This window comes from Salvelinus fontinalis, chromosome 13, assembly GCF_029448725.1.
Source record: "Salvelinus fontinalis isolate EN_2023a chromosome 13, ASM2944872v1, whole genome shotgun sequence".
NCBI lineage: Eukaryota > Metazoa > Chordata > Actinopteri > Salmoniformes > Salmonidae > Salvelinus > Salvelinus fontinalis.
The window spans coordinates 43588665-43602640 of NC_074677.1; the positions used below are offsets into that span (position 1 = coordinate 43588665).

Consider the following 13976-nt stretch of genomic DNA (forward strand, 5'->3'; position numbering starts at 1 on the left):
GTGACTGATTTAGTGTAATGTCCTCAGTCAATTCATATTGTCCTTAATTTCAAAACAATTGCCTTTTTGATAATCTGTTTTTGAGTTTTGTACTAAGAGTTTTGACAATGTACCACATACTTGTGAAAATTGCACCAACGCTATAAAAAAAAAACTATTATGAAATCGTTCCTATGCAAATGTAAGGAGTGCATCTTTATAGGTCAGCTGTTCCATATGCATGTACTCATCTTAGATCAATTACTGACTTTATGATGCACAAAGTCACAGCAAATTACATCAGAAGAGGGGAGTAGGCCTAGTATTTTCTTAAACAGAAATGTCTAGAATAGTTATTCATTGTATTTATATTTTCTTATTTAATTATAGGGCTATTGTACGGAATACCTGCAATTGCAGCCATTACTCTTATCATTGGCCTTAGTGGACTATCACAACTATCATTGTGTAACTATCTTTTTAAACAGATAGGCTAACCATTTAAAGACGAATAAGACAGTATCTTTGCAATCATCCACGCGTGTAAGGTACTTTATCCCCGCTCAAGACGAGCATGACGTAATTGCTTATTTATGGTACCTTATGAGGTTGGCTAATATTCAACGTTGGCTGGCGAAAAAAAACACTCAGGCCAAATATGTTTTGGTTTCTTCCCACGGAGTGATTTTAGGGCGTTATTTGAACGGGAGTAACCCCGACTGTTTCACCGAAAATAACCCGGGCACTGCAGCATCAGCACCAGACAGATGCGCAGGTGCGGTCTTTAAAGAGACCGCGCGCGGATAAATTCACATCGGTGGGTGCATTCGATAGCCTACAACCTACGTTTGTATTGCTTACATCACTAAGATGAAATAAACAAACAATGGATTGGTGTATCGACTTTTCAATCGGATTTTTTTGTTGTAGCTATGGGCAACACGCATAGGCTTACGACATGGTCGTCAATGCTTATAGGCTATGTGCCAAATCATTCCAAATCGTTTTGCCCAATAAGGAATAGGAAAAAATAGTGCGATAAATGTTTGTAATTGCACAAATATTCAAGTATTATTCTGCTGTGGTATATGTTCATCGCATTTCTAAACTACTGTTGGCACCCCAAAATACAACTTTGTGTGGGGTCGGTAGCCTATAGGTCTATCAATTTCTGTTTTGATTTCATTCAGATGAAAACCCATAAGCCCGATTCATATGTGTCCTACACATAAAACACAATAATCACATCATCATGGCTCTTTAAAAGCATTCAGCCTGGGCTTCCTGTGGGCTATCTCCTCGCAAAACCTGTCAGTAACGCCCTGAAACCCAGACCGACGGGCGTGCCAGAGAGGCACTGACCGGCAAGATAACGGTACTGCGTGCTATTGAGCTACTGCAGCAAGCCAGAAGAGGACGTGGAGACTAGACGTAGGAAAGAAAATATAATCAACACCGCGACAAGGACGTTTGTGAGTAGTCTGATAGGTGCTCTGGATATGGGAATGAAATAAGTAAAACACGTCTGATTTAGTCTATAACCTGTCAGAAATCGAACGCACTCCTGATTGATTTGACTAAAGATGCAGCATTTGTTGAATTATTAATCACTGACAATCATCATACCACACTTGTTCCGGCCAGAAGAGGGATTTTATAATTTCGACAATAATTACGGTAGATATTGTGTGCAGGACGTTATGTAGCCTAGCAAGCACCGAGTGATCTTTTTTTGGGGAGAAAAAACACCATTTCCTCAACCTTCTCCATCGCGCCGTAACCGAACCGAACCTTCATGGAGCCTGGAACACAGTGACGATCTTTGCCTGGCACGGGACTGACTCGTTGGGCACCATCTCTTGTTGCTGGGTCTGCTGTTTCATTGTAAAGGGATGAACTGACCAGTGCTCTTCATAAATGGGAACGGAGTGCTCTATTGTTGGTCAAGTCAACACTCAAGAAAAAGTATGTTGGATTAATTAATGCATTATTGGTAAATGTTTCATAATGTGAAGAATTGAAAATGAGCTGTTTATACTTATGTGCATTGCGTTTATGCTTGCATGTAGGCCTGTGTGTGTTCGTGGAATAGCAGTCTATTTCAGATCATGCATGTATTAGTGATGTAATGCATGGAACAGCACGGAACAACCTCTCTTCTTTCACTCCATCCACCCTCCTACCAAACACCCCAGGATTGTACAGTATGTTCATATCAGCCCATGTGCAGTACAACCATAATTAGGTTTAGCCTTTGTTCTGGTAGAGAGCTCAACGAACACAGATTCAAGAGATGGTTTGATGTTTACATCATCACAGGAACGTAGTAACAGGTGCCTCTGAAAGAGAGAACCCGTGCCACAAGTAATTACTCATTAGGACAGACAAGCACTGGATTTCTTACTGCCAGCAATGTATCAGCTAAGGCTACAGACGAAAGACATGAACCATATGCCTTTAGATGTGCCACCTTATTACCTCCCCATTCCATCACGTGGCCAGGCGGCAGGGCAATGCATGAGAGAGGAAAGAACAGGGCAGCCTTGATCTCACAGAGAGAGAACCCCATTATGGTCTGTCTGCCCGCGTCCACAATGGCACCCTATTCCTTTTATAGTGCACTACTTGGGAAAGGGTGCCATTTGGGATACACAGGTTCTGTTGAGATGAACCCATTATGGTTCGTTAGGGTTCTGCAGAGCATAGTGTGATGATAGGGTTCTGATAAAAAAAAGTAGTACACTATAAAGGAAACATGATGCCATTTTGGATACAAATGTTTTGTAAAAATGCCATTGGTTTGTCAGGGTTCTGTAGAGGTCTTAAAGCAGTGTGCTGGTGGTCCGTCGGCTTCTAGGGCCTGAAGCAGTGTTCTAATGGTCGGTCGGGTTCTAGGGCTTAAAGCAGCGTGTTAATGGTCGGTCGGGTTCTAGGGAATAAAGCAGTGTTCTAATGGTCGGTCGGGTTCTAGGGCCTGAAGCAGTGTTCTAATGGTCGGTCGGGTTCTAGGGCATAAAGCAGTGTTCTAATGGTCGGTCGGGTTCTAGGGCCTGAAGCAGTGTTCTAATGGTCGGTCGGGTTCTAGGGCATAAAGCAGTGTTCTAATGGTCGGTCGGGTTCTAGGGCTTAAAGCAGCGTGTTAATGGTCAGTCGGGTTCTAGGGCGTAAAGCAGCGTGTTAATGGTCAGTCGGGTGATAGTGCTTAAAGCAGTGTGCTAATGGTCGGACGGGTTATAGTGCTTAAAGCAGTGTGTTTTATCGTCAGTCGGGTTCTAGGGCTTAAAGCAGCGTGTTAATGGTCGGTCGGGTTCTAGGGAATAAAGCAGTGTTCTAATGGTCGGTCGGGTTCTAGGGCCTGAAGCAGTGTTCTAATGGTCGGTCGGGTTCTAGGGCATAAAGCAGTGTTCTAATGGTCGGTCGGGTTCTAGGGTCTGAAGCAGTGTTCTAATGGTCGGTCGGGTTCTGGGGCATAAAGCAGTGTTCTAGTGGTCGGTCAGGTTCTAGGGCTTAAAGCAGCGTGTTAATGGTCAGTCGGGTTCTAGGGCGTAAAGCAGCGTGTTAATGGTCAGTCGGGTGATAGTGCTTAAAGCAGTGTGCTAATGGTCAGACGGGTTATAGTGCTTAAAGCAGTGTGTTTTATCGTCAGTCGGGTTCTAGGGCTTAAAGCAGTGTGTTAATGGTCAGTCGGGTTCTAGGGCTTAAAGCAGTGTGCTAGTGGTCGGACGGGTTATAGTGCTTAAAGCAGTGTTCTAATTGAAGTTCACTAATGGAATGTCAATCAATAGAGGCCATGGTCAGGTCCTTTTCCTCAATCTAGGAGTTAAGGTTTGAGCCATGCTAAACAGAATTGACACTTTACAGTAGGCCTATAACAGCACCACACAATGCAGATTGGAGTTTTATTTATTACATCTGTTTTAAGGGCAACTCTACCTCCAGGGAAGAAACTGATGTGATACATTGTTGGCTCCTTGCAGTTTTGCTGTGAGATATGTTAGCTTTAGTTAGACTTGGTCTATGTAGCTGATGCTACATTGTATCATTGCACACTGCTGCACTGCTGTGTATCATTTCATCTACAGTTGAAGTCGGAAGTTTACATACACTTAGGTTGGAGTCATTAAAACTCGTTTTTCAACCACTCCACAAATTTCTTGTTAACAAACTATAGTTTTGGCAAGTCGGTTAGGACATCTACTTTGTGCATGACACAAGTCACTTTTCCAACAATTGTTTACAGACAGATTATTTCACTTTCACTTATTTCACTGTATCACAATTCCAGTGGGTCAGAAGTTTACATACACTAAGTTGACTGTGCCTTTGAACAGCTTGGAAAATCCCAGAAAAGGATGTCATGGCTTTAGAAGCTTCTTATAGGCTAATTGACATAATTTGAGTCAATTGGAGGTGGACCTGTGGATGTATTTCAAGCCCTACCTTCAATCTCAGTGCCTCTTTGCTGGACATCATGGGAAAATCAAAAGAAATCAGCAAAGACCTCAGGAAAAAATTGTAGACCTCCACAAGTCTTGTTCATTCTTGGGAGCAATTTTCAAACGCCTGAAGGGTACCACATTCATCTGTACAAACAATAGTACGCAAGTATAAACACCATGGGACCACGCAGCCGACATACCGCTCAGGAAGGAGATGTGTTCTGTCTCCTAGAGATGAACGTAACTTTGGTATGAAAAGTGTAATCCCAGAACAACAATCCCAGAACAACAACAAAGGACCTTATGAAGATGCTGGAGGAAACCGGTACAAAAGTATCTACAGACTTCAACTGTATGTGGCAGCTTAGGCCTATGCGACTTCCTATTGACTTGATACACAATAACACACTTCAAACTACCTCTAATATCTTGTCAAGTACACGTCCATTGCTTGTAAGTGTGCTTTCTCCCACTGCAACTTATTATAAAGCTCTTTGTGGATAAATCAAGCTGTCTGAAGCTAGGCAGTCATAAGGGGCTGCAGCCAGCCGCACCTACCGTATACTCCGATGACTCACTGACTGAGCCTTTACATATTGTAACAGGACTAGTTGTTGAGCAAATAAATTGCTGCATTTCTACCTCCTACCCCATTGAGACAGAAACCTAAACCTGCAAAAAGACGGTACTTTACAGGTAAAGCCCCATGTCTGTATTCGGAAAGTATTCCGACTCCTTGACTTTTTCCACCTTTTGTTGTGTTACAGCCTTATTCTAAAATTAATAAAATATTTTTTACCCCTCATCAATCAACACACAATACCCCATAATGACAAAGCAAAAAAAAAAAAATTTTTTTTTTGCAAATGTATTAAAAATAAAAAACAGGAACCTTATTTACATAACTATTCAGACACTTGGCTATGAGGTGCATCCTGTTTCTTTTGATCATCTTTGACATTTTTCTACAACGTGATTGGAGTCCACCTGTGGTAAATTCAATTGATTGGACATGATTTGGAAAGGCACACACCTGTTGATATAAGATCCCACGATTGACTGTGCATGTCAGAGCAAAAACCAAGCCATGAGGTCGCAGGAATTGTCCATAGCTCTCCGAGACAGGATTGTCAAGGCACAGATCTGGGGAAGGGTACCAAAACATTTCTGCAGCATTGAACGTCCCCAAGAACACAGTGGCCTCCATCATTCTTAAATGGAAGAAGTTTGGAACCACCAATACTCTTCCTAGAGCTGGCTGCCCGGCCGAACTTTGCAATCGTGGAAGAAGGGCCTAGGTCAGGGAGTTGACCAAGAACCCAATGGTCACTCTGACAGAGCTCCAGAGCTCCTCTGTGGAGATGGGAGAAACTTCCACAAGGACAACCATCTCTGCAGCACTCCACCAATCAGACCTTTATGGCTGAGTGACCAGATGGAAGCCACTCCTCAGTAAAAGGCATATGACAGCCGGCTTGGAGTTTGCCAAAAGGCACCGAAAGGACTGTCGGACCATGAGAAACAAGATTCTCTGGTTTGATGAAACCAAGATTGAACTCTTTGGCTTGAATGCCAAGTGTCACATCTGGAGGAAACCTGGCACCATCCCTACGGTGAAGCCTGGTGGTGGCAGCATCATGTTGTGGGGATTTTTTTCAGCGGCAGGGATTGGGAGACTAGTCAGGATCGAGGGAAAGATGAATGGAGCAAAGTACAGAGAGATCCTTTATGAAAACGTTCACCAGAGAGCTCAGGACCTCAGACTGGGGTGAAGGTTCACCTTCCAACAGGACAATGACCCTAAGCACACGGCCAAGGCAACGCAGGAGTGGCTTCGGGACAAGTCTCAATGTCCTCGAGTGGCCCAGCCAGAGCCCGGACTTGAACTCCATCGAACATCTCTGGAGAGACTTGAAAATAGCTGTGCAGCGACACTCCCCATCCAACCTGGCAGATTTTGAGAGGATCTGCAGAGAAGGTTGGGAGAAACTCCCCAAATACAAGCTTGTAGTGTCATACCCAAGAAGACACAAGGCCGTAATCGCTGCCAAAGGCGCTTCAAAAAAGTACTAAGTAAAGGGTCTGAATACTTATGTAAATGTGATATTTCCATTTTTTATTAGTAATACAGTTTAAACATTTCGAAAAGCCTGTTTTTGTGTCGTCATTATGGGGTATTGTGTGTAGATTGATGAGAGGGGAAAAAACGATTTAATAGAATAAGCCTGGAACATAAATAGTTGAAACAGTCAAGGGGTCTGAGTACTTTCTGAATGCCCTGTAGTGTACTGTACATTATGACTGCCTAGCTATGAGCTTCAGACAGCTTGAGTAGAACATTCAGTCGGGAGTCAGTCTTCCAAAAAAACATTCACAACAATATTGTGACAACGTGCAACCCATAAATAGTGTTGGTGTTGCTCTGCCTGCATGCCTTTCATGCTGTAGTAGGGAAACCAAGTCCCCCCCTAGAATAATTCATAGGAGCTAGAATCAATAGTGCAGGTTTGATATGCGAGTTGCAAAACAAGGGAACCAGAACAAAACAGACCGGTGTCGTGTTCCAACCAACCGTCGATAGGAAGGACTCAGCTTTTGTACCCCAAAAAAGTTTTTTTCTGTGGTGTGGTAAGCGTAGGTGTATAGGTAGTATAAAGTGTGTGTGTGTGTGAAAGCTAATGTGAAATGTTGGTGTATTTCCTCTTAATTGGCTTGTGTGGTGCGACGTGTCTCCTCCACGTTGCCCAGGCCAGAGAGAGTGGGGAGTCAGGAGTGGAGCAGTGGGGGAGGGGGGGATACTCCGTGTAGGCTAGGAGGTTTCAGGTGAATTAGCCGTTTCAGCACTATAAGGCTCTGCTAGTCTGTAACCAAATCCTCCTATCCTCGTACCGGCCGGGAATCAGATCCCCCCACATCCAGCCTGTCTATACTGTAGACCTAATAAAACCTCTTACAACATTATACAACTAGACCAAATCTGTGTCCCAAATGGCCCCCTATTCCCTATAGGCCTCTGGTAAAAAAAAAAAAGAAATTGAAAAAGTAGTGCACTATATAGGGAATAGGGTGTGACTTGGGACGTCTATAGCCCTAATCACATTAGCACCGCCAAAACCGTCGGACCTCTAAGAGCTTGTCTAGCATGTCTGCAATCACTACAACACTGTTTCCACTGTCTCATCATCGCTGTTCACAGCTTTATATAGAGCCACACCATCCCTACATTACAAACTGATTGTCCAGGTCAGGTCCTTATGGAGTAGGCCTGGCAGAGTTTGTTTTTCACAGTCAATCAATGTCAGCTCGTCACGTCATCATTCACTCAATTGCTTGATAATCTACCACTTGTATTACATTTCAATACTCAAACCTCCAAGCCCATGGCAGAGAATTGGGTTTATCTATATCCCATGGTATGATAACATAATATGGATCTATTCTTCCCCATTTGCTTTGGGATTTAACAGAATATCCAGCAAACCAAAATTGTTTCTGTGAAAGTTCCCAGAACATTTGGTAGGTCGCGGCAAATGTTCTCATAACACAAATACTGTCCTGTCATGCTGATGACTATAGAATATTTGTATAAAACATTTGTCTGGTGTTGCAAGAACTTTTCTAGAACCCATTTAATCTATTCTTTAAAGGTTACCAGACTGTTTCATTGGGTTGTTGGAACAGTCTGGTGAGAACATTGTGGGGACATCATTAAAGGTATGTTCCCAAAACACAAATACTGTCCAGTTGTGTGGATGATTCTACATTGTTTCTTCTATAGTGTAAAAAACAGTCACCTGATGTTGCAAGAACATTCCTAGAACACATTTCATCTGTCTTTTGTGTTTTGGGAACATATCTTTTGGGATCTCCATTCTGGGAATGTTCTTGCAACATCACGTGAATGTTTTATACAAACGTTGTAAAATCATCAGCATGACTGGATAGTTTTTGGTTGAAGAGAACATTTTCCGCAACCTCACAAATGTTCTGGGAACTTTCACAGAACCAATTTTGGTTTGCTGGGAAAACATTACTGTTATTATATTTTCTGGAAACCTAATAGCTTTTGGAGAATGTTCTGTGGTCGTTGTTACAGATGTTGTGCACAACATTTTAGTGAATGTTAGGAGAATTTTCCAAGGATATTTCTTAATGTTAGATAAAACTCTAAGTAGAACTTCATGGGAATTTTAGGCAATGTTCTGGGAATGTTCCCAGTTTGCTGGGTAACCTACTTGTAGAATCTCATCTCATATACCCACTCATCACAATAATAACATGTGTAATAATAACATGACATCTGTAGTATTATAATAACTGACAGTTTCCCCCCTCTTTTCCAGTCTGTTAGTATGGCTGAGAGGACGTTGGAGACGTCTGTCTCTGTCAGCATCCCCATGGAGGAGACCAAACTCCCTGGGGGTGGGGGTGTGCCCACGGAGGCCCCGCTGCTCACCCACCTAAAGAAAGTGGAGAACCACATTACGGAGGCCCAGCGGTTCTCCCACCTGCCTCGGCGCTCTGCTGTGGACATAGAGTTCACTGAGCTGTCGTACACCATCAGAGAGGGCCCCTGCTGGAGGAGGAGAGGTACTGCAGCCCACACACCACCCAGACATGATGCACCACCCCTACACCACACATACTAAAGATAGATAGGTAGCTGAGGTATATATCCACCCATACACCACCCCTACAAAAACAATACAACAGGGTCATATTTGTTAGGGTGCACTGTAGCAAAATGTCTTCCAGAGTCGTATTGGACAAGTTCAGATAGTCAGTCAGTTTTCTTTCATTTGATCCCTAATGAAAACGACCCTGATAACATCATAGAGCACAATGGCCAAGTAATGAGAATCTTTATTGGGTGATGGCTATATATATCATATAGATGAATTTATGTATCTACAGTTGAAGTCTGAAATTTACATACACTTTAGCCAAATACATTTAAACTCAGTTTTTCCTCAATTCCTCACATTTAATCCTAGTAAAAAATAAATTTTAGGTCAGTTAGGATCACTACTTTATTCTAAGAATGTGTCACGACTTCCATTGTCATGACTTCCGCCGAAGTCGGCTCCTCTCCTTGTTCGGGCGGCGTTCGGAGGTTGACGTCACCGTCTTTCTAGCCATCGCCACTCCATTTTTCATGTATCCATTTGTTTTGTCTTGTTCCCTGCACACCTGGTTTTTATTCTCCAATCAATCTACATGTATTTATTCCTCTGTTCCCCATCATGTCTTTGTGTAAGATTGTTTGTGTTACGTGTGTATTGTTGACGCGCCAGACTGGCTTGTTTTTCCCGTGTTATTTTTCACGAAGATGTTTATTGTTAAACATAATTCTTGTAACTGTTTTGCGCGTTCTTCACTTTTACCTAAATAAAGTGTGCGCCTGTTCACAAATCTCTGTTCTCCTGCACCTGACTTCGCTACCAGTACGCACACATCTGACACCCATGGTGTTTACACTTGCATACTGTTTGTACAGATGAACGTAGTACATTCAGGCGTTTGGAAATTGCTCCCAAGGTTGAACCAGACTTGTGGAGGTCTACAATTTTTTTTCTGAGGTCTTTGCTGATTTCTTTTGATTTTCCCATGATGTCCAGTATTGAGGAACTGCGTTTGAAGGTAGGCCTTGAAATGCATCCACAGGTACACTTTCAATTGACTGAAATTATGTCAATTAGAATATCAGAAGCTTCTAAAGCCATGACATCATTTTCTGGAATTTTCCAAGCTGTTTAAATGCACAGTCAACTTAGTGTATGTAAACTTCTGACTCACTGGAATTGTGATACAGTGAATAATAAGTGAAATAATCTGTCTGTAAACAATTGTTGGATAAATTACTTGTGTCATGCACAAAGTAGATGTCCTAACTGACTTGCCAAAACTAGTTTGTTAACAAGAAATTTGTGGAGTGGTTGAAAAACGAGTTTTAATGAGTCCAACCTATGTGCATGTTAACTTCCGACTTCAAACTGTATGTAGACTCAAGCTATACCCATACACACATTACTGTAACTGGTGTTCAAACACTGGCAGACCTATCTTGGTCGATTGTCTTACTCCTTGTACTCTTCTTATTCTCTCTGTGTGTCTGGAGTATCCAGCTCGAAGGACCAATGATCTGTATGCAATACACACACACACACGTCTGTTCTACCAGGCTGTGTGGCTGCTGTATATTTGTGCTGTGTTCAGCAGAGTTTAGACACAATAAATAATTCACACTAGCCGCCTGCCCCCCCCTACCCTCCAACCCATCTCACGATGTACGATACGCCCAGGTTATGGGCTACACCAGGCAGACAGACAGGGCCAATATACGATTGATCTGCTCATTAAATATTAATGGCATTTAAACCCACCGGCCTGATTAATGAGCAACTTCGGAGCCTTGGAGTCTCCAGAATGACGCAAAATGGTTCTGGTTGGCCATACCTCTCTGTCAGGACAACGTCCTCCTTAGACCAACCCCTACGCCATGTCTTTGTGTCCTCCACAGGTGCTTTGTTTATAGGCTACATGGCGCATATTAATACAGTATGTCTGATCTTATCATACATCCTCTCTTTCTACTGTTGTTTATCTGAGGTTGCATTGATGTCCATTTCGGGTGTTGGGTAGATGTGTTTGCAGAGAGGCTCGGTGCATTCAACTAGTAGATAACACAACCGCAATCACTGAACATGAAGCATGGTGTTGCAATAAGTCAGATCTACATTCCATCACTACTGTTGTTGTTGGCCTTATTATTATTGATGTCCATTAGTGACAGTGTGGCGGAAGTTGTCCAGTACCTTCATGTCTAGCAGTAATGATAGTAGAGACAAAAAGGGGCAGACAGTACTGCAATCACATGGTCAGACTGGGAGATGGTGCGTGTGGGTGCGTACGTATGTATAGTGCCTGCATGCGAATGCACGTGTATGGGTTCAAATGGGAAACGGGGCAGAGCGAGAGATTCCTGACTGAAGGCTGGTCTGATCGATAACGAACCCCTTTGTTCATGCATTGAATTGTCACGTCGGCATTCTCCATTCAACCAGTGGTTTCTACCCACTGTTTTGTTGTTCAACTCTGCATGGAGCTAACCTCCCCTAGCCTTCCCCTGTTATCCATTCACACATGTGAAGGTCTGTGGTCTGTGCCCTTATTTATATGTCTAGCTACATGTATTGTAGCCTATCCCAGTATTGTATGAAGAAGTGGTGTCTGACTCCAATAGAGGCTGCATAGGTTATTCCGTTCATTGAGAGACTATTTAGAGTTTGACTAATACCCCTTCAGTGACATAGATATGCATAGGTGGATGCCTAAGATAAGATAATGACTGTGTTTGTCCCTGAGGGGAAATACAGGAGGGTGTGCACGCATAATAAACGCACAATCAAGCATAGACAAGGATATATACAGGCAATACAATGCAGGTTGAAAAAGTGAAGTTCATGAGCGATCAATGATTCGTCTGTAAATTATATACACTATACACATCAGTACATGCCATCAAATACAATATGAACTGAAGGCCAGCCAACTGGTTCTACTAGTGTTTTTTTTTATATAGGATTGTACAGTGTTGTATGGAGAAGCTGAGTCTCTCATATAGAAGCTGAATACTGTACGTTATTCAGTTCACACAGAGACTATTTTGAGTCTGACGGTGACTGAAACCTTCCTGGCATGAGCCCTATTTAACCCTTCACTGCCTCGTATCTCTCTCACAGACTCACTGCATCCCTAGAAGGCTCCACTACCTGTTACTCATCATTTGGTTCAAATGTCATTTATATTCTAATAGGCTTAGTCATTAGACTGAGTAATATTTTTTTGTTCTTCCTTTTTGAGCCACCTAAAACCCTTTTTCCTTCATCAAAATGAGCAGCGAGAGAGAGAGAGAGAGTGAGATCCCTCTGCAGTGTAAAATTAAACCTGTATAATGAGCAGACGTAATGTGATGGTGCGGAGCTGAGCACGGTGCTCCAGGGTATGCTTTTGCTCCCGAGAGTTATTATGAAGATCTTAGCAGAAGGGTGGGGGGGGGGATGTGGAGAGGGGCCCAGGGAGAGGGCCGTAATATCTCAGGAGTCTGTGTGATTCTCAGAGAGAGAAACGCAACGAGTTACGGTGAAGAGGGAGCTGTAATAACGGATGACTTCTGAGATTCAGAACTCGGGAGCACGAAGGTTGAGAAGGAGCCGTCATATCTGAGGATTTTTGTGGTTCACGTGACGTGGAACTGGATGCCTGAGGAGAGTCAATCAGTGAGAGCGCCATTACTTTGTTTGGTCGGCTCTCGACTGGAGTAAAGACCCAGAGATGTGAGGGTCAGGTGGGGCATTGCAGCCACCCCCTTCTCATTCATTTTTATAGTCGCCATCCCTGGAATGCCCATTTATGCCTGGGAGGATGGATGAGGATAAATAAGGTTACTCCACAGAAGGTGTTTCATGTGGAGGGCATATACCTCCAACGGGAGATTACGGATGACGTAACGTCAGTCCAGGCATGTAGTGTGTGTGTGTGTGTGTGTGTGTGTCATTTGAAGCTGAGGAGAGGGGGTGGATGGTGTTCTGAACAGAAGAGCCTAGAGTGGGTTCTGTCATGCAGCCCCCCCTCCCCCTGCAGATGTCTGGAGCTCTGCCTTCTGTTATTTACTGTTATCTGGTCCATACACGCATACAAACACACACCTGGTCATTTCTACACTCCTCACGTCCCACAACGGCTCTGCTTCAGTCACAAGGCCTGTGGAATTTCAGCTTGCAGGTAACTACTGGCACTAAATCATCTAGACATATTGAGTATGGTTACATGCACAAAATAATACTATTATTTTGGATAGTCAGATTAATATAATAGTTTGTTTCAAACATTGAAATGCTTTGCAACGAGAACGATTTCCCTAATAATCCTGTTTACAGTATAGGGACACATCTGAAATCAGGCTTGCTTGGACTGAAGACTGTGTGATGCACTCTGATCTCCTGTGCTGTCCCACAGAGAAACTGAAAGTTCCAGACTACCCTGAGCCCATAGCCACATGAGAGCAGTGTAAGGGAGGCTGAAGAAGGGTGCGTGGGTGCGTATGTGCGTCTGTGCCCACGCATGTGTCTGTGTTTGTGCGTGTGTCTGTGTCTCTGTGTCTCTCTGCGTGAATGGGCAAGAGTCTTACCGTATGTGACATAAACAATATGGAGGAAGTCATCTCACCTCTGTCTATGACACAGCAGACAATGTGAGGGTGAATAACCACATCGGTATGCGACATCAGCAACACAGAGTTAGACTCCACCCGCAGCAGTAGGTTAGATCATTAGTATGCGCCACACGCAGAGGAAGAGCTATTTCTCTGACAGGGGGCTGCTCCCCTGTCTGTCTGTGGTGTATCCAATGGATGTAATACACTGCAGGGTAGGGGGAGGAGGGGTGAGGATGGGGGTGGCAGCCATTAGACATCAGGAGTAATGTGCTGGGGATGAAGAAGGGTGTGTGTGTGTGTATGTGGTGAAGGTGACCTGTAATATTGCCAGAGGATTTCAG

General features: G+C 43.4%; 1 protein-coding gene across 1 annotated transcript in view; it reads left to right on the forward strand.

Moving 5' to 3' along the window:
- The first annotated feature begins 1156 nt into the window (after nucleotides 1-1156).
- The window catches only part of abcg4a (ATP-binding cassette, sub-family G (WHITE), member 4a), a 39418-nt gene continuing 26598 nt past the window's right edge, over nucleotides 1157-13976 (forward strand). Inside the window, exons 1-2 of the mRNA XM_055942965.1 lie at nucleotides 1157-1944; nucleotides 8762-9008. Coding sequence (XP_055798940.1) covers nucleotides 1897-1944; nucleotides 8762-9008 — 295 coding nt within the window. The 5' untranslated portion in view covers nucleotides 1157-1896. The remainder of the gene's footprint in view (nucleotides 1945-8761; nucleotides 9009-13976) is intronic.